This window comes from Thermobia domestica, chromosome 9 (assembly GCF_964235325.1).
Source record: "Thermobia domestica chromosome 9, izTheDome1.hap1.1, whole genome shotgun sequence".
Taxonomy (NCBI): domain Eukaryota; kingdom Metazoa; phylum Arthropoda; class Insecta; order Zygentoma; family Lepismatidae; genus Thermobia; species Thermobia domestica.
Window position 1 is genome coordinate 161,811,829 of NC_137462.1, and position 22,106 is coordinate 161,833,934.

Consider the following 22,106-nt stretch of genomic DNA (forward strand, 5'->3'; position numbering starts at 1 on the left):
ATTTTTCCATTGTTGTTCTTTAGCTACTGGTGCTTACGCTACTGGTACATGTAAAATATTTTAAGTACAAGATGAAGGGATACCTACGTAGTTCTGTACATACAAATGCTCTATCATGAAAATATGCTTCATGATTTTACCATGTTATTCATAGTCGAGTGGGAAAGGAAAATGTGGCGAAAGGAATCTTCAGTACATGAGTTGACAATATCACAGGTTGGCGTCAAGTTGCAGTTTCATGTTGTATATTAAAGATTTTTTAAAGAAATATTATATTATTCATTGTTGTAAACAAAATGAATATGTTGCTGGGAAACGTTTAGAATATTTGTTTTGACCAAATTGGAAGATCGAGACAAAATGGCTGCCAGTTAATTACCAGAGTTTTAAACTCATATTTATTTCTATTTTTATGCTTTAGAAAATTTATAAGAGATAATTTATATTTTGCTATGGATAATATAACATGTAATTCAAGTAAAACATGGCCGGCGCTAGTATTTGTATTTACTTATGCCAGTTTAATAGTTTGAACATTTTGAGTTAAAACAGGCAATTCGGACTCATATCTGTGCCATTCTGGTTTCAGTATGTGCTGTAGCTATTGAAGCTATTTAATACTTAAAAACAATTTTGACATTATCACAAACTAAGTGATATAGTTAAATAAGCAATTGTGCAGTGACTTTTAAGAAGTTCGTATTCTCACAGTCATAGTACGATAATTTAGTAAATGTATGTGTATTTTCTTCCCATATTAGGTTTGAAGAGCAGCATAACTTCATCTCAAGTGCACGGAAAATATACGAGAGAGCTGTGGAATTTTTCGGAGAAGAAAATATGGATGAAAAATTGTTCATAGCGTTCGCTAAGTTTGAAGAGGGCCAGAAAGAGGTTTGTAGTTTCCTTTGATTTTTGTTTTTCATTGTCAGCCTTAACAACAATTAAGTAGTGTACTCTAGTTAATTTGTTGCTGTATCAGTATTGTAATGTAAAGATGTCAGTCATTCTTAAATGTCACAGGTGAACCTACGATGCGATGCCGTGGATTATTATGTACGCTCGCCTTCATCTATAAAATATTAGAGATTTTTCGTAGTTAGTATTTGCAAGGAAGAAACTATACTGAAGTTACTTCATTCAGCTCATTTCTCTCTCTCTCTCTGTCTGATATATATATATATTGGGTGTTCTAAATGTCGCGCACGGGCCACAAAACACTATTCTACAGATCATAATTAAGTGAAAATGATATAAGTACTCGATGTAATAATGGTCGATATTATAGTAACAAACATTAAAGAAAGACGAGAAACTACAGAAATCGTAACTCAAAATTGAACCTGATACACTCAAAGAATTTATGATTTGTTTATGCAGCGATCTCGCTTTTATCATCCACTAAGTATTATCAATAATTGTCGCGTTATTAAAGATAGCAATCCAGTAATCTAAATCGGGGAATTTCAAATCTCACCAAAGCCGTGTCCAGAAAAGAGAGCCCATAGATCATAAAGCATTCTACTCGACAGCTTTTAGTTAGATTGTATACACTGACCACCCAGAACATTATGATCACTTACCTAGTATCTGGTGTGTCCCCCTTTGACTCGCAGGACAGCAGCAATGTGGTAATGCTTGCAGTGACAACCAGTGACGACCAGTGTTTGTCGCATTAATAATAGTTTGTAGGGTACATCAGTTTCAAGCCATGTTATTAATCTGTACATAGTTATTTGATCACGCATCAAGATAACACTTTAGAATACATTAGGGTATTATTTTAAGCAAGAAAAATGAAATAAAGTAATTTTATAAAGTAGACCACAGCTCGTAAAACTGCACGTAGGCTGCTTAAGTAGCGTTTGAACAACAACCCCTGTTATTCTTAAAACTGTAAATAAATAAATAGAAATTAAAAATTTGATATCAGTTTGCTACACGTAAATATACAAATTACACGTTATTCTTCCCTCAAAAAGGTACACACACAATAGATGTCATATGTTCTCTTAATGTATGAGTTCGTAATGTATACAAATAGCATTTTAGACACAAATTAATGTAAAGTTATCTAAACAACAACATTATATGCATTTACATTCCTAAAATCCAAAGACTTTTCATTGCACCAACATCATGCATCCATCACTTCAAAGTTCGGAATATCAAATATTCTGACAAAAAAAAAAAAAAAAAAAAAAAAAAAAAAGATCTCACTGTATTTATTTTTCTTTCTACGATCTACTTGTTTATTTAATGTATTTACATTGCAGCCCACTTATAACGAATTTCAAGGGACCAACACAATAAGTTCTTTATATCTGAACTTCGTTATAAACAAACTCATGTATTTTTCCGAATTATGGAAAAAAAACAAAGGATTAGATAACAAGCAGATACGTTTAACAAAGAATATACAGCAGTATAGCATTACATTTAAAGATAATTTTATTAATTGGGTCATTATCTAGCCTATCGTACATATCGCAGTTCTTCCTACATGTTCAAGCACGCTTGAAAAAATCTGTAATTTTCTTCTTAACCGTGTCTGCTGCCACTGTTCGTAGCACCGCCGCTTCCACTTTCTCAAATGCCCGAAGTGTATTGTCCGGCATGCTGTGTTCTAAAAGATAGCGTTGCAAGTTTTCCGAACTTTGGATCGCTTGTTTGGAACTCACGGGTTGTTTCACATTTTCCACTTCTCCCTCATCATCAGAATCTGCATGATCTTTCTTCGTAGCCTTCATCTACCGAAAAACACACCTCACTTTCCGCGACTAACACAATGAGCTCCAGTGAAAACAAGGCTTATTTTTAACCTCGACCTTGAACTCTGGTGGACGCGCATTGCCGGAAATATCTCCACCCGGGGCGATTTCTGCTGCCATCTGAGTGGGAGGGGGAGGAGTGAGTCACGGTGCAACAACATTGCGCAAATTTCCACCGCGACGTTGCCAATAACAGAATTCAGAAAATTGTGTGAAATTTTGCACCGAAATAAAATGTATGAACGCCATTCCTTTTTTAGATATACTTGTATTGCATTCTAATATTTACAAAGCAATACATATATATATATATATATATATACGTTTACAGCTTGAATCCTTGAAATTTAAATCCTACAGCTTTTAAAAATGGCATAGTGCCTTCTCATGGTTTTTCTATGAATTTCTAAACTGTGTATTTCCTCATGACGAACTCTCTCCTTTTGACTTCTGCTGGTCTTTGGGCTTTTGAAATTCCTGCCATTATCGACGTCATTTTCATGACAGTTTCCGTTTGGATCTCTAGCAAAACAGAATCCCGTATGAACATCAGGAGCAAGGAAGTAAAATTGACCATTGTAGTGTCTATGCAAAGTTTCTGGTACATTTGTTGTCCGACGCAGCGCAGATGGTATAGACGCCCACATAACAAATCCTTATCTCTGATTGGTCGAATGTCTGTCCACGCTAGAAATTTTTATTACATACACAGGGTTGATATGTTTAAAACAAAATGTTTAAAACATGTTTAAAACAAGGGCTGTTGTTTTATTCAATTTGTTTTAAACGTTTTAAACAAAATGTTTTAAACGTGTTTTTTTTTCGATGGTGGTTGAACATGTTTAAAACAACTAAAATATCAGATTGAGTAAGTTAATTTAATTTTCTAATAAAAACCCATCCTGCGCAGGATTTGTGCTTGGAGTAAATTACAAGCAGAGTTATATTCTTATTATAACAGTAATTACTGAACGAAATTCCGCACATTAATGTGCGTATAACTAAACCAACAGAAATTCAAATGAAGTATTTCAACATTTCTTAATTTCCAAGAATAACGGAGGTTAAACACACTATACACTATTCTAAAATCCAAATTCACAAATCCAAAACGGGTATTTTTTTTATCACTATCATTTCCATAATAATGAAGAGTTCTCACATCATAAACTAGATAAATTCTCTGACAAATACAATACAACTCATAGAAAAGAGCAGTGACTAGCCTATAAGGAGCAAATGACATATTTTAACTAAACACTTTTCAAAATACATCTCTATCTGCAACATAGGTAGCTAATAATGATTAATGTCTACGGCATAACAACACAATTAACTCGAGACGCCCGCCCGGGAATTTAACAAAATGGTAGACTCTCACGTTCGGGGCTCTGGTGACCTCCCTAATTATCACAGAGTCATGAGTTATACACCATTGGAAAGCTTATAGACCACAAATTCCAATGAGGTAACATTTGCGAAATTCCCGCCGTTTTCATAGAAAAAGAACAGACATAAAAAATAATTAAAAATATGAAAATATTGACCTTGCGGGGCCCTGGCAACCCTTGCACCCTACGCTGACAAAATGATTAATGTGTAAGCCACATACTTGTGACAATAATGTAAGAAATGGTAGCCATTGCGTAATGACTTCGTTTTATGTAGGAAATATTTTCAAAAAAAAAAAAAAAAAAAAAGCGCATAATACATTCATTGAATTAGACATTCTCTACCCTCCCCCACTAGTACCACGTCCATATGCAAATCATTTTTGCTGCATACATCATGTATACGAACAAGAATTATGCTTCTAGACCACTACAGTGAAATATATCTTGTTATATGGGACCGTCCCGAAAATAAATGTAAATTAACCAAATGTAACCCCCTCTTCTTCTATAAACAACAAGTACACATACAGGTTACTATCATGTAGGGGACTACCTCATTGCTTCACATACCAATTTTTATGAATGTACCACAAAGGGGGGAGGAATACTCGCCAAAACCTGATGAAAAATTAAAAAACGAACTTCATCCTCCCTTTCTCGGCCGTACATACGTACCCCTATATACATAAAATGCAACTGACGGAAAGCTTCATCCCTCAAAAATACTTTGGTAGCAAATCATATTTCTAGCTTAATTAGAGGCTGAGCTATTGATGTTTGTTGTAAAAATAAATGTAATTTACGTCAAAAAACTTAAACTCCAAAAATTGGCTAACTTTGTCCCCTCCCTTCTCCCCCATATAAGCAAGAAGTACAAATACACGATATTACCATGTAGTGGCGTACTTCATTGCTTCACGTAACAATTATGAATCTATTCCCCAAGAGGGGGAATGGTCCCCCAAAAATACTGTTGAAAAAAAAACACACGATATTTACCCTCCTCCCATATACATAAAATGCACACCAGCAAAGCTGCATCTTTCAGGAATAAATTGGTACCAAAACCATCTTCCAGCCTTAATTTGAGGTTTAAGACTGAGCCATTGAGGTTTAAAGCCCTGACACAGCAGTTGCGTCAATGGGCGTTTAAAGATTAAGAATGCAGATGACCAGTAGTACTTAACACAAAGAAACTAAACTACATATTCCGTGAACGGAGATCGAAAAAATCCCGATTTCTTTCTTCGGAATTGAACATTTGGGCGGATCCAGATTAGGGAAGTTCCCGAAATTTGATCTAGCGGTTGAATATTGATGGCGAGCAATACCTAAGAGTGTAAAAATGTAATATATATGCGTATTTAGATTATTGTTTTAAACAAAATAAACATTTTTAACGTGTTTTTTTGTTTAAAACAAAGTACTTTGTTTTAAACGCTTAAAACGTTTTAAAGAAAAAAAACATGTTTTAAACATAAAAAACGTTCTTTTTGTTTTTTTTTCAACCCTGGTCTTACAGTTAAGACATGATACAGAAAATTATTGACTGGAACATGTTCCCCCGTCCCCCTCTCCAACGACACCCATGCATACATATAATAGCAATAACTGAAAATGCTATTATCATCCATTACTTCATATTTTTTTCCCCCTAAAACGACTCTTTTTGTTAATCAAAATGATGGCAACATTGCACAACATTTTTTGCGCATTTTCCAATTTTGTTACCTGCTCATTAAGGGTTTATCTGTGTCAACATATAAGGGAGTGAAAGTTTGCTCAATTTCAGTGCATGCCTGGCTTGCACAGCGACGATAGGTTTGAAAACCAGTTTTGCAGTATCTGAGTTATCCACGAGCAGAAGAAAAAAAAAAAAAAAAACATGATCCCGTTCTGAAAACTTCGCTATAAGCGGTCTTTACTGAAAATATTGTTCGTAATATACGGTCATTTTTTCCATGTTTTAAATAGGCGGTGTGACGTCTATTTCATTTATGTTCGTAATATCCAATAATTCGCTTTTTCCGAGTTCGTTATAAGTGGGCTGCACTGTATTATTATTATTATTATTATTATTATTATTATTAGTAGTAGTAGTAGTAGTAGTAGTAGTAGTAGTAGTAGTAGTAGTAGTAGTAGTAGTAGTAGTAGTAGTAGTATTATTATGTGAATTTGACAGGCAATTTGAGCTGAGTAATTTCCTTTTTAAACAAGTCTTTATTTGCGATTGATATTCATTACAAGACAATAATTTACACTGATTTAGTTAGCACATAATGTTTCGGACAGTTGGCGTAATCTAGTAAATATTTGCTACTCTGTTACAAACTGAACTTTGCTTAACCGACGCTAATAGCTGGTGGTAGTATCAACGTCTATCGACTTTAACTGCCATCTGGAAAGAATCGATGTAATGTTTGTTAGATTGGCAGATTAACGCTATGGTCCTTTATTTACGACGTTGTCACATAATGAAACTCACGTCTTCAGACGAGGATCCGAAAGGTGTATAATTATATATAATTTTCGCTCTATGTTGACCTGTAAGATGGTGCTATTTGGTCCGTGGGCGCATATGTATTAGGAAAATAGTAAATTTGCAACTATATCTTAATAGCTAAGTGTTTTATCTATCGTCATCGGAGAGAAACTGTTAAATTTTCTTTCCATACTTGCTAAAATACCGACTATGAATTTCTTAGTCATATTCAGAAACATGCAGAATCTCCTTATATTTGTTTGATTTGTTTCAGCATGACCGTGCAAGAGTCATATATAAATATGCTTTAGATCACATTCCCAAAGAGAGAGCTCAAGAACTTTATAAGGCATATACTATCCACGAAAAGAAGTATGGTGATCGTACTGGCATTGAAGATGTTATCGTCAGCAAACGAAAATTTCAATACGAAGAGGTAAGTTCTTTTGAGGGTTAGAATATATTGTGCGTTACATCATTTTATAGTAGGAAGGTCAAAAAGGACATAACTTATTACAGTATTATCTGAATCACTGTTCGAATTTGTATTCGAGGCGTTATCCGTATATCGGAATTTTAACGTACGAAGGCGCGTACATAAAAGGAGTGCGCGCTAGTCACGAGGCTTGAGAGAGCTTTTTTTTAAAAGATTTTAAAAGCTTCTTAATGTTAGGAGAAGGTAGATTTAAAAATAATGACATACGCTTTGTCAATATTACACCCTAAGTACTTTTATAACAGATAGTTCTAATTAAAATGGGAGTAATTTTAAGAGTACTTGCCTATACAGGGTGGCCCAAAAGTAGGTATATATACCTGCATTGGTCAAGTATAACATTCTAGCTTATAGGGTTATTTGCTTCGGCTGTTCCGAGCTTAAGATATAAGTAAAAGGACATTAAGAACAAATAATAAAGAAACTAAGTCTAGCTGAAGGATAACAATAATAATTTATATAAAATGCAATGAATCGATCAGTACAAGGTTGTATACCTACTTTTGGGCCACCCTGTATATCACTTTTAGTACTTAATTTCTTTAGATAAAATAGTTGCTTTATGTACTTCTGTAGGCTGTGTTTATTTCAGATAAGCTGATAAATCAAAACAAGCTTTCTCCCCATCACGTTCACGCACGTAGATTGATAAACGCGGTGCTCCTCCTCGTTCCATCATTTATACTCGCACACGGTGTATAGAATGTATGTAAAGATATCTACAGAATTAATTGCAATTTTCATAATGGCTTTATATTTTAAAACAATTCATTATATTTATGTATTAATGAGATAAGTAATACATCTTTTAGTTGAAGCATTTAGAACATACGAAGACATCACTGGAAGCATCTTGAATTTCAAACAGAGTCTTGAAATGAGCACTCTTATTCCAAACCTAAATAGTTTTCTTATTTCTTTTTTTCCTAGTCTTACATATATATATATATAGTGAAACCTGTCTATGTTGGCCACCATTTGTTCCATTGAAAAGTGGCCAACTTACAGAAAATAAGTGTGATTGGTGTATTTTTAGAATAGGGTTTCCAATATTACTTGATTGTATAATTTTAATAAGCAATGGCACAACAGCTACTTTTAAATAATGTATATAGAGTAATCATAACAATACACAGTACTAAATAAAAATACTACAATATATTTATTATATGTACCTTTTCCTTCCTGAAAACTACTCTGGTACATTAAATTATTCGGATGGAAAACACAATAACACAAACAACCATAAAATCGAAACGTATGTACGCAGTTTATTGAAATTGTTATTGTAGCACACTGAGTTATTCAGATTGAAAACAAGAAAAGCAAATTATAAATTGAATAATTTATATGCAGTTTATATGATTTTTTCGGCAGTGACAAATATTTTCTGTAGATACCTTTTGAAAAGTAGCAAATCAGTTATTAATAACGAATTTATTCATGGTAGTTCATTCTAGACCTATGTTTTTTATTCTTTTTGGCACGTATGTACATTCTAATTGTGTAGTTAACTACCTCTTGTTAATAAGCTACAAATGTTTCCCTTGGAGCGAAAGATGTTTTGAGAAAATCTTAAGGGAATTCATATCTCAAAATCTCCGCTACCTTTCGACAAGCAGACACGTGCCAATAGATGACAATTGAGATGGTTAGTTTTAACCTTGAGAATTTTCCGGAATTACTAAAGCTCCCCACTGATGAAAAGAGCCTATATAGCTAATGGTTTTACCAAAACAGACAGGATAAACAAATATGTACAACCGTTTCCTGAATTGCTGTACGTGCTTTTTCTTATTCACATCTTCCTTCACCGCCCCTTTATCAGGGTAGTGTTCTGGCAATTGACCTCCAAGAACAAATCGTGCATTCTATGCTTCTCTTTCTCTAGTAACAAATACAGAACATTTTACTCTCATATGGGAATACGAAAGAGTTAAGAAAAATAAAAAACTTATTTTGCGTGGTCTAAGATACGCAGGTAAATGTATCATTATCATCATATGATAAACATTGCTTCAATGCGGCCAACTTCCAAGGGAGACAGGTGGCCAATTTTCAGAGTAATAAATAACGAATGTCTTACGGGAAAATGCAGGTTCAAGACGTACCAGGCCAAGATAAGCAGGTGGCCAAGTTGACAGTTTTTTCTGTATATATATGGCTGTGCAGTAGTTTGAAATGCCTTGATTTTCTTGTGGCCACAGTTAGAAGACATTTCAAACTCAGTTCTTTCAAAAAAAAAAAAAAGTCAGAAATATCCTTATAAAAGCTTGCAGGTACTGTTGGACCACAAATTTGGTGAACTGTACTCTTTGTTTGCCCGTTGACAACTGAACTGTGAATTCATGAGTCCGCCCTTTCATATGCTAGGCCCAACACACAAAATTATCTAGATTGTTCCGGAATGCTCTAGGAGGTTCTGTTACATTCTAGAATAATCTGGAGTTCCACATTCTTTTAGAAAACCTTCTATGATTTGGAAGGTGTTATTTAAAGAATAACCAGAATAAAAACAGTTCCATCTTTGTTTAATTTCTAGTTTTTATTCCATAACATTGAGCACATTAATCCGAGAGTAGATTTTTTGCAAAATTACTATGAAAAATTCCAGAACCAGATATGTAGTATCCTTAGAGGTACAAGTTCTGTATAAATCTCAGTGCTTTTGAGAAGGGCACGGTGGCTCAGTGGTAGAGCGTTCACCTCCGGTGCTTGGGATCCCTGGTTTTATCCCAGCTCGCACCGTGTGGACTTTGTGGTGGACAAAAATCGTTCTCGTGGGTTTTCTCGGGGTTCCCCGTTTCCTTCCACTTTCTTCATTCCACCATTTCATTCATTTCTCATAATCACCGTCTCCTTTAGCCTAACCGGCATAACCGTGGGACGTAAAACTAAAGATTTAATTTCATTTCAGTGCTTTTGAGATTGGTGTTTCTGAGACAAAAATAAAACACTACAATCAAGACATTAGCTACGGAAGTTAGAACATAAATATTGTTTATAAAACCTGTTGAACTCAAAAAGAGGAATTTCTCCTTTCCAAGGAATTTAGTATTGTATAGTGAAAAATAAATAAATAAATAAATAAATAAAAGGGTTGTGGGAGGTTCTGTAACATTCTGAAATTACCTGAATAGTTCTGTACAATGGACAAAAAAATATTTTTAGTTCTAGAAGTGTCTATGACATTCTGGAATTATCTGGATAGTTCCAGAATGTTCTAAAAGGAAGACATTAAAAAAAATCAAAGTTACGACACAAGGACTTAGATACATGTCTAAACGGAGGCTATCATTTGAATCAGTAAATTATTATCGCTCAAATAAAACAAAAAGCAAGAAAATATCTTGAACTGTTCCAGAGATAGAGCATTTTAATATTTTACCGAAAATTACACATGAGAAATGACGCTATCTTTAAGGACCTGTATCTCGGGCCTAAATTTTTTTTAATAAAACAAAAAGTACGGGTTTCTTTGCCCTGAAGCTTAATATCCGTTAAATACAATAACATTTGAGACTATCGAGGCAACTGGTTGAATTGGTATGGACTATGCCAATAATAATTTTAAATGAATGGTTGCCATTTTATTGGTAGTCGGGTTTGTAAAATGATGTTGGAATTATAAGCGATGATTGGTAATTAAATGGGTACTTACTTCATATTAATATACAATATAAGACCCAAGAACAAATACAATCTGTATGGCATAAGTATCAGGGCACAAACATAATAAGTATGAGACGGAATTTCAAATGATAAGAAAGATCACTTGTCTCTTTCACCCTTCTTATAAACAGATGTTCTTATATTAAATAGAAAATAGAAAGATATAGATAGAAAATATATTAGATATTCTTATTCTATAATATATTATTATAATATATTATTTCTTATATTAGATAAAAAATAGAAAATAGAATTTTTATATTAAATAGAAAGATAGAATTTCAACAGGATTAATTTGATTCACAGCCTTTTTAGGCTTTTAAATGAAAGAATCGTCGAAATTAACTTTATATATTCTAGGAATTTATTCTTATTTCTAGAAATTCAGTTTTAAAAGTACGACTAAAGTCAACGTACATAAATAATAATTAATGCTTTATTTTTTAACGACAAAAATTAAAAATTACGTGTTGATTGCGCAGCTTGATGGTGGCTAAAAGAAACGGCAGTCCCTTTACAAGTGCAAGCGAATTTGGGGTAAAAGTTTGAATTGTACACGATACTGTATCTTAATTATTTCTCTCCCTGTCATGATTAGTGTCTTGTTTCCCCTTCTGCAATGGCAAAGAGGTGGAGAGGAGGGGAGTTTGTTTTGGTTGCATATCAGCTTATGTGGAATCAATCTTAGGTGGTTAACTCAAGCGATACTGGTTTTGATTCCCGGTATAGCCGTAGAATTTTCTATGTTCATCTAATGTTATGAGGCAATCTCTGCAAATTCTTGAAGTAAGAAGTCACGAAGTCAGCCAAGTGAACTTTGTGGTGGACAAACACCGTGTGCGTGGGTTTTCTCGGGGTTCTCCCGTTTCCTCCCACTTTCTTCATTCCACCATTTCATTCATCTCTCATCCTCACCATCTCCTTTAGCCTAGCCGGCATAACCGTGGGACGTAAAACTCAAAGATTTCATTTCATTTTCAAGTCACGAAGTCAGGCCCAGAAATGTAGAAATAACTGCAATGGAAGTTGCTATGCTAACTGCTCATCAATAACCGTGAATCGTCCACTTGGACACGTTATTCCGGATTCCAATGTGGCACTCAGTTGGATTGCATAGCTATTTATCTGTTCTTTAATTTGATTTTTTCTACTTTTTAACTTTTACCTTTTTTGAAGTGTTTACTAATGTGCTCGTAGGTTACTTTCTTTAGTACTGTTTGATAATGTTCTTACTATTTTCTTATGAGTAATTTGTTTTTATTTCCGCGTAGGAATTCCTTTGCTGCATCACTATATCTATATCTATCTATCTATATCTATATCTATCTATCTATCTATCTATCTATATATATATATATATATATATATATATATATATATATATATATATATACAGTAGAGCGTCGATTATCCGAGCGTCGGTCAACCGAACGACCGCTTAACCGAACTGTGTACTCGCTCGCACCTGTTACTCTCCCACCCTACCGTCCATCATACCCCTCACTCCCAAACCAAGTTTTCCACAGTAGTCGCCGCACTGAGCCACCGCTGGCGGAACATTGCTTCTAATGGGACCTTCATAAGGCGCTGCTGACCGGCCAAGCCGCCAGCAAAATGCGTATGTAATATGTACATATTTTTGTTTAATAAACTGTATCACATACTATATATTCCTACTAAAGTTGCCTTTGTACGTTACTTTGTAATACTTAAAGAGATGCCTGTTTTTATGAATAAATTTACTGTACAGTACTTCTTTTTGGCAAATAAACATGTACAGTTCGATTATCCGAACAAACCAGTTTTCCGAACACCCATGTCCCCCAATTACTTCGGATAATCGACGCTCTACTGTATATATATATATATATATATATATATATATATATATATATATATATATATATACAGGGTGGTAGGAAACTCCACCGAAAAACTTTTGGAGGCGGTTCCTTATACGAAATGAAAGAAAAAAAGTTCTAATAAACATGGGTCGAAAAACGTCTCCTTTCAGAGTTATGAACTACCGAAAATTCGAAATATCACGTTTCAAAACATCCTGGCTTAGAAACTATAGGGCCTATCCCAATCTATCTAAATATCCATGTTTTACCATCTTCCGTTATCGATGAAAGGAACTGTGAAAAGGAAGTTGAAGTACAGGGATACTCCTTTAAGTACTAATGGTGCGTTCGTTTCGCTGGTACCGGTGAATTCTGACACATGGATATTTAGATAGAGTGTATACCAGTTCCTGTGTAATTCCTTAAACCGCTTGGGATAGGTCCTATAGTTTCTAAGTTAGGGAGTTTTGAAAAATGGTTTTTCGAATTTTCAATGGATCATAACTCGGAAAGGAGGCATTTTTCAGCCCATGTTTATTAGAACTTTTTTCTTTCATTTCGTTTAAGGAATTGCCTCCCAAGGTTTGTCGGTGGAGTTACCTACCACCCTGTATATATATATATATATATTAAAAATACTTTACATGAAAGTTACGAATGAGCTCTCTCGTACGCGGTTAGCATACACACTTTTGTCGGAGACTCGGATTCCATTCTCGGTGGAATATCACATCATGGTTCGTATCCTACGTTAAATTGTAGGTTTACGTCGCATATAGCCTTACTACTGAAAGAGATGGTAAACTGAAAATCAAAACAAACTTATGGATAAAAGCTCTGTGAAGAGATTGAATCATTATGCATTATATCAAGTTTTCGAAATTGTTATCTGCTCATCTTCGGGGCATAGGAAAGAAGACATATATACGGCTATATATCAAATAAGGCAGCTAATTCATGCTAGGCCTTTAACTCGGCTTGTATTGCACTCCAGGTCTTGAAACAAAGACGCAATATATCTAGTTGTTGCATGTACCAAATTTAATGCTAGTTTTAAACTTCCAAACCAACCAGAAGTAGTCTATCTAGATGGCGGAGACCCAGTTTCGATTCTCGGTCCAGTTGTGTATTTTTCACTGTATGTGTGTGTTTCTTACGTTGTTGAAAATCAGAGTATAACTTCATTTCTTGGACCATTTCAGGAAGTTAAAGCTAATCCATCTAACTATGATGCATGGTTTGATTATTTGAGGCTCGTTGAAAGCGAAGGAAATTTGGAAGTAATTAGAGAAACATACGAAAGAGCAATAGCAAATGTTCCACCTACAAAAGTAAGTACAAACTACGTTGAGTAGTTACGAAATCACTTTATAGAGCTAATACGTATGATTGTTCACCATGTGCACCAAGAATTGATATGTATAAATTGCCAAGTTTGTGAAGTTACATGTGCAGATCAAAATAAAATTAAGTTGTTCACTAAAGAATGTGATATGTTATAAGTAATATGTTTTCTGAACATCATTTAAGATATCAGTAGCATGCTAAGTATTGGATACGTGGAAAGCTTTCTCCATTTATTACAGGTCACCATTTAGCAATATTCGTATAATCGGAGGAACTTTAGAGCAGCAACGCAGTGAGTGTGTTCAAATATCTTTTAATTAATTGAAATAGCATGTGAGTGAAATCAAGAACGATAAGACACACACCAAATATCGTGTACTGTTTGAGTTCGATAAAGCCAGTACTGCGGCCGCATCCTGCCGCAATATTTGGTAAGAATATGGGCAGACGCAATTGATGATAGTGCATGTCATCATTGATTTCGAAAATTCGCCAACTCTGGTGCATGACGTCCCTGGTTCGATCCCAGCTCACGACGAGTGGCCTTTGTCGTGAACACACATCATGAACATGGATTTTCTTGCAGTTATCCCTCTTTCATCATTCCATCATTATCATCCATACCCTCGGTTCACAATCGGAGGACGTTAAATAATTAAAATTTTAAAAACTCAGGGACGGAGACGAAAGTTACCATGCTTAAGAGCAACCACGGACGTCTAGTAGCATTTTCTAAATAGGACCAAGCTTTAAGAAATAATCCGAAGCCAACCATAACGAAATTAGCAGATACTATCTAGGCCACAGAGCAGCGGTCGAAAGACAGGTCAAAGCCCTAGGTTTCATCACAAAATTCGATTGTTGCTCTACATCAGCTGGGTGCAAATCAACTAGAGGGGCGAATCGCACCCCATGTCTCTTTGCATTCCTGATTCAAAAACGTCCAATTCTTGCCACATTGTTACAAGCGATGAGAAGTGAATTATGTGTTGGGCTGTGTGTTGCGTATTAAAATCGCTGTCAGCGACGTCCAAACCATAACTTCATCCTAAGAAGGTTTTGTTAAGTGTGTGTGATGTGTTGTCAAGGAATTAATTGGAAATCCTGAATGCTACCAAACTATAAATGCATCTATGAACTACTATCAAACTTTCTTTTATGAACATTTGGACGAGCTGCAAGCAGTATTGCGATCGAAGCTGTCAGACCTCATCAGTCCCCAAAGAGTCATCACTTACCATGATAAATAACGACGAATCACATACTGCTGTTGTCAGTAAATAAATAAATAAATAAATAAATAAATAATAATAAAGTAAAGTAAAGAAGAACATGTTCGTTAGGAAATTTTACCCCACTTGCCCTGCTTTCATAATTCGACTCCTCCAGATACTATTACCAATTTCGCACGTTGCATAACTCTTTCGCTGGGGAAATCTTTGATATAGAGGCAGTGAAAATTGCCTTACAGAGTTCTACTCCAAGCGATAGAACTTTTATCGGTGTGGGATTTATCTTCTACCAGCAGGGTAACAAAAGGTCATCAATTGTGGTAGCGATTATGCTTAGTTCTTTCTGGGTTATAGTTTACGTTGTACACACTTCTCTCTGCACATCGAAAACGCGTAGAAATTTTCCACGTACCTAATACCTACTTAGTATGTTCCAAAGTGGTTGAAATATTGTGAATCCCATACTTGAGTAATTGAGGATACGAGATCTACACACTTGGCAGACACTTGTGTAATTTATTTTTATAATTTGTAAAACTACCTTGCTGGGTATAGTAAAATACACTGCTCCTAACATGACAGTCATAAAACTTCAACTGACCAAAGCAGTATATATACTGCTTTGGTCAGTTGGAGTTTTATTAGCTATTTTGAATTTTCCAAAGTTGCAATGAATAATGACAGTCATATATAGAAGATTCTGTTATGGAGCATTATCCCGATAGAAATGTTGAACATCAGTAAATTTACAATAAAGATAAATAAATAAATAAAAGTCTCTTTAATAATCCTCTTAGCATTAACATGTCACCATTATTTATTCAAATTTTCGCTAAAACCAGTTCTTTAAGAAGTGAAACATACTACGGGAAAAATTAAATAAGAGGAGCAAATTAATAATACAATATAAAATGAACTATTAATCATATTATATTTGTCATGTGCAAACTTAACCTCGAATACCCTTTTAAAGAAATAGCTAAAATTGAGCAAAAATCAATTAACGGTTTACGTTGTTGCAAAGAGTGTCGCTAAAGGTAATGAAATTTTTGTTGGTTGCTTTCTTACCTACTGAGAAACTGGTACCTACGTTGTAGACAGGGCAGTGTTATCCACGCCAGTGCTGAAAGATAAAGAATTTATATATATCGATATTCGCATTCCTCTCACTGAAACGTGAAACTGATATTGTATATAATTTCAATTTTTGCCAATGGTCTTGGAAGTAGTGTTACAGGTAAATGACGTGTTTCCGTGTGGTATGGTTGATAAATGATCCGAAAAGTTTTCAGGAAACGCAGACAATATTTCCGTTAGTACTTCACATGAAAGGGTTTAAAAGATATTGTTTGTAGTAGTAATCGACGTGGCTGTTTCACGTGATATAGTTTGAAGTTTGGTACAGTGTTTTAAACAGATTGATGAGATGGTAAGAATGGGACATACAACTTAAATTAGACTACGAAGCACCAGAGTTGAAAAAAAATCATTTTTGTTGATTTTTTAAAAATTTAAATCGAGTTAAGTTTAAAACGCTTGTACTTGATTTGTTTTTGTTTTTTTTTTAAAAAAAAAAAAACGAAATAAAATGTAAATGATATACCTTTTCTTTATTGGTATACTATGGGAGTTTCAGGTTTCTTTATTAAGTGATGGTAGAATAAAAGCGAAATCAGGAATTTCTCGATATTTATGTTGTGTTCTACAAGGTGTTTCTCAAATGTGACAGTTGTTCAGTAGCAGTATAATATTACTATTCACCGAACATCACGAAGTTAGATATTTTGTTTAAACTTGCATTATTAAGATCCTAATCTGAAATAGTTCAGATTAAGATGTTAGTTTTAGACTGACATTTGATTAGTGTTCAAGAATGGTCAGAAATACTTCATTTTATTTTTGTTTTAAGGAAACTAAATTTGATTTAAATATTTGATCTTAAAAAAAGAAATTCAATTTAAGTTGTGTTTTAAATTAGTCAACCCTGCAAAGCACCACTCGTTAAACATCGTATTTAATCTCGAATGGTGGCTGTCAAAAAGCCACACCTATAGTAAATAAATTTCAATGAAGCATACACTTTAAAATCTAAAGGAATAATGTAAATCTGAGCATTTGCTTTTATTTTTACTATGGTTCATTTCTTTGGATTATCAGACATTCCAATGTAGTCAAATAAAAAGCGTTGAACAGCACATATTTGAAAATCTGAAGACTTCATACAATGTCTCTTTGGGAATGCTTCTTGTAGGCAAAATATGTGAATTATATTGACTATACCGTAGTAGAAATAATCATGAACAGAAGTTTCTTTTATATCAAGGTGGTAGCTTTTACTTTTACTTTATTATTATTATTATTATTATTATTATTATTATTATTATTATTATTATTATTATTATTATTATTATTATTATTATTATTATTATTATTTTGTTGTTGTTGTTGTTGTTAAACAGTAAAGGAAGGTTTTTCTACCTGGATACAAGACAAAGTCGTTTTATCTCTTAAGTACCCAAATTAGCATTATTTTTTACATACATTTATGTTAGTTGCGCATGAATAATTTTAATGAAAGTTACAAATAGGCAGTAACATTTTTTGTAGTAGTTCATGTGTAGGACAAATAAATAGTGTATGTTTATCCAAAATTAATTTGCGTTTTGCATTCTGAGAAAAGTGAAGTAGTATTTACAATGAGAACATTTTTCAGTTACGTTTTAGAAATTTTCATATTGTAATTATTCCAAAACTTCTTTCTCCAAAGGTCTACAGATTGCTAATAATAATAATAAATGTATTAATTAATACGCTCTTTATAGAGTAACTCTACCTATTTTAATGTATCATAGGAGAAGCAGTACTGGAGACGTTATATCTATTTGTGGATTAATTATGCACTTTTTGAAGAGCTTGAGGCTGAAGATATGGAAAGAAGCAGACAAGTATACAGAGCTTGCTTAGAACTGATACCTCATAAGATTTTTACGTTCGCGAAAATCTGGTTGCTCTATGCCCAGTTTGAAATTAGACAGAAAAATCTGACGGTAGCGAGGAAAACACTGGTAAGTATGGTGTTCTTTGTTTTATTGACAGTCGATTTGCATTGTGTTCATGCTGAAAAGTTCCTTTGAAAATTCAGTAATTAATTATGAATCAATAACCATCTTCGTAACGCTTTATGAAGTAAATAAATAAATGTTGGGTTTAATTTTAGGAGGGGGCGCGGTGGCTCAGTGGTAGAGCGTTCACCTCCGGTGCTTGGGGTCCCTGGTTCGATCCCAGCTCGCGCCGTGTGGACCTTGTGGTGGACAAACACCGTGTTCGTGGATTTTCTCGGGGTTCTCCCGTTTCCTCCCACTTTCTTTATTCCACCATTTTACTCATTGCTCATTATCACCGTCTCCTTTAGCCTAACCGGCATACGCGTGAGACGTTAAACTTAAAGATTTTTTTTTTTTTTTTTTTTTTTAATTTTAGGAATACTGTTGCATAGTGTATTTTGCCTTTAGAAATTATCTTGAGTTTTATAAACGCCATGGACATTCTATTGCCATGTAGTAATACATACTAAACTCGAGGGCTGCGTGTCATATAAACCTCTATACTGAAAAGTGATGTTAAACCTCACACAAACATACCCTACTAGGGGTTTTTACTTTGGTAAAAGAAAAAGTAAATATTTCACGTGGTGCTGCACTCTTAACCTTTTCAGGACCAACGGCTGAGGGGCTGAGCCAGCAGCTTAAACCTCTGTAGCTCGGCTCATAATTAACCCAGAGAGATGATTTAGGTGATATCTCTTCAGGAAGGATGGAACTTCCTTATCATACGAAAGGATGGAGAGGACTATGGCCTAACTTAGTTTTTAACATGTTACTTTAATTAAAATGCATATCCTAAGAGGGAAGTGGGAGTCAAAATTTATATTGAAAATGTAGTGTATCACGATCCTATCAACTTAGCGCGGTGAAGTTTGGTATATATAAAACGTGGACCCGTCTCCCAGCATTTTTGAAAGTTCCCATTTTAAGAAGGAGGAAGAGAGGTATCTATGTATCTATACAGTGTGTTGCCGTGACTTTGAATAGAACTTGAAGCGACTATGAGCAGTGACAAAAAAATCAGTTTGAGATGGAGAACCACTGTCCGGAAATGCATCGGTTCTGAGCTGTAGCCCGCCGAAAAAGAGTCGAAATGATACAAAACTGCCCATAACTGGAGAATGAATTGTCCGATCAAAATGTGGCCAAAGGTAATATTTCAAGTTGGACCTGTTGATTCCATTAATATAAAAATGAATGGGGAGAAGAGACGACGCAAGGGTGCTCCGAGTATGATATTCCGCCTGTTTTATACAAAATTACTACAAGAAAGAATACATTGTAATTGTTTCATGCAGAAACGTTTACAACAATGTGGGCAGAAAATGATAAAAATGTGGGACTATAAAAGAATGCATTCGTTGAAGGCAGCACGACTTACGGTATAACATTTAGGGTTGATGGATAATGACAAAAGAATTTTTACATACAGAATCACCGTTCTAAAACGTGTTTGTTTCTATGTATAGCCTGCCGAAAATTTGTCGGAATGACACAGAAATAACCATAAATGGAGACGAAATTATCGGATTAAGGTCAAAGGAGGTATTTCATTGTTGGACTTATAGATTGCATTAATGTAAAAATAAATGGGAGACAAGCAGACTTTCTTTCTGTAAATTTTGTGCGGGAGTAGGGGGAGCAAAATTAAATTAGGGGTTGCACTGGAACACTATTTGCTAAAGGATGTAATCCACACAAGGAATATCAATTTATTTTGCCTTAGCTTTGGGATGCGGTGGAAAAACTACGGGGAAGTTTGCCCTCCTGGAAGTACCTGGAAGAAACAGGGTCACTTACGCGAAGGTATTCTCGCAGGAAAGTAGGATACTTCTAGACATGTAAACTACTATTACCTTATTTCGCTTCCTCGTCGTTATATTAATGCTACTATTTTGTAGGAAGGGGGGGGGGAGAAAGGAATTTTATAATTGTATATCCCGTGAATATGTGTGTGAAATAGAATTTCGCCTGCCCCTAATGGGAAATTCGGATACTGAAAACGATGTTGGGTTAGCCTAGCCGTTGCCAAAGCTGCTTTTTCGTCGTAATTTGGTATAAGACGGGCGGAATATACTTTTATTTGGAGCTATCCTTGTGCCGCTCCTGCTCCCCATTCATTTTTACATTAATGGAATCAACAGGTCCAGGAACGGTTATCTTTGACTACACTTTGATTCGACAATTGAAAATGAAAAATGAAATGAAATCTGTAAGTTTTAGTCCCACGGTTAAGCCGGCTAGGCTAAAGGAGACGTTGATGATGCGAAATGAATGAATAGTAGAATGAAGAAAGTGAGAGGAAACTGGAAAATCTCGAGAAAACCTACGCACATGGTGTTTGTCCACCACAAAGCTCACTGCGCGAGCTGCGATGAAACGAAGGATTCCAGGCACCAGAGGTGGATGCTCTACCACTGAGCCACCGCGGCCCTTGATTCAACAATTCGTTCTTCAGTTAGGAACATTTTTGTATCATTCCGACAGATTTTCGTCAGGCTATAACTCAGAACTCACTCTTTACGAACAGTGGTTCCCTCTCAAATTATTTCTTTCGTCATTGTCCGTCTTCCTTCAAGTGCTACTTTAGGTCATGGAAACACTCTACAGCTATATAAAAATGAGTGTAATAATTGCTTCTAGGTCGTTACACAAATTTTGATGAGTTTTGGTACATGAATAGACCATGTTCTAATTTTGGTTATTATCATGTTACTTTGATTGATTAAAATGAGTATCTAAGGGAGAGAGCAGGGCTCAAAATTTATGCGAAAAATTGAGTAGCTTACGATCATGTAAATTTAAAAAGATGAAATTTGGTATATAAATTCTTCATTTAAAATAAGCAAACCCATGTTTCAGCGTTTTTCAAAATTCTAGTTTTAGGGGCAAGGGGAAAGGGGACAAAGGTCATTTATATATAAAAATAGATGTATATGTTCCACCATAACTCTGGAACGCCTGGAATAATTTCAGCCAAACTTCGTACACATGTGACTAACAATCTGAAAAAAAAAAAAAAAAAAAAAAATACAGTGGAGTGGCAAGGAAGATATGTAAAAATAATCCGAAATGACCGATATTAGTGTCGAATCCATAGTTTTCGGGGTCACTGAGAAATGAAAAGTGACACTCCCGACGCCGAAGTCCAAGTTCAGCCCCCATTGACTCTATGGTGAAAAGGAGTTGTGTATATATATGTATATGTTTGCTTAATTATACATCATCTCTTACAGGGTATGGCACTTGGTATATGTCCAAAAGACAAACTCTTCCGAGGATACATCGATTTAGAAATCCAGTTAAGAGAATTTGACAGATGTCGCCATTTATATGAAAAGTTTTTGGAATTTGGTCCAGAAAACTGCACAACGTGGATGAGGGTAAGTACCGGTATGATTGTGTAAATACATTTGTTACTTTATTTATCAGATTTCATTTTTTTTTTCTTTCTTTCTTTCTTCGTATCATTTTTCAGTCATTTCTCGATCTCCTACCGATCTACCAGTCCTATTGGTTTCATCTTTTTCTTCTAAACTCCATCTACGTACAAACTGCTAACATTATCACTGGCCACATGACTTTTCATTCCATATCGTGTCCACCTTCATTTTTCTCAGCTTTTTTTCTGTTCTTTGATTTTCTTCCCTTTTCTGTATTTCTTCCCTTCCCTATTTGATAAATTTTAGCTACACTCAGAGTATTTGTGAATATAAATAAAGGGGATTTCGATATAGGAATTGCTACTCTCAGTATGCTTTTAT

At 34.7% G+C, this 22,106-nt stretch overlaps 1 protein-coding gene across 1 annotated transcript in view; it reads left to right on the forward strand.

Moving 5' to 3' along the window:
- Nucleotides 1-22,106, forward strand: part of crn (pre-mRNA splicing factor crn) — a 57,094-nt gene that overhangs the window by 29,138 nt on the left and 5,850 nt on the right. Inside the window, exons 6-10 of the mRNA XM_081772097.1 lie at nt 762-894; nt 6,922-7,083; nt 13,862-13,990; nt 18,091-18,303; nt 21,579-21,725. Coding sequence (XP_081628223.1) covers nt 762-894; nt 6,922-7,083; nt 13,862-13,990; nt 18,091-18,303; nt 21,579-21,725 — 784 coding nt within the window. The remainder of the gene's footprint in view (nt 1-761; nt 895-6,921; nt 7,084-13,861; nt 13,991-18,090; nt 18,304-21,578; nt 21,726-22,106) is intronic.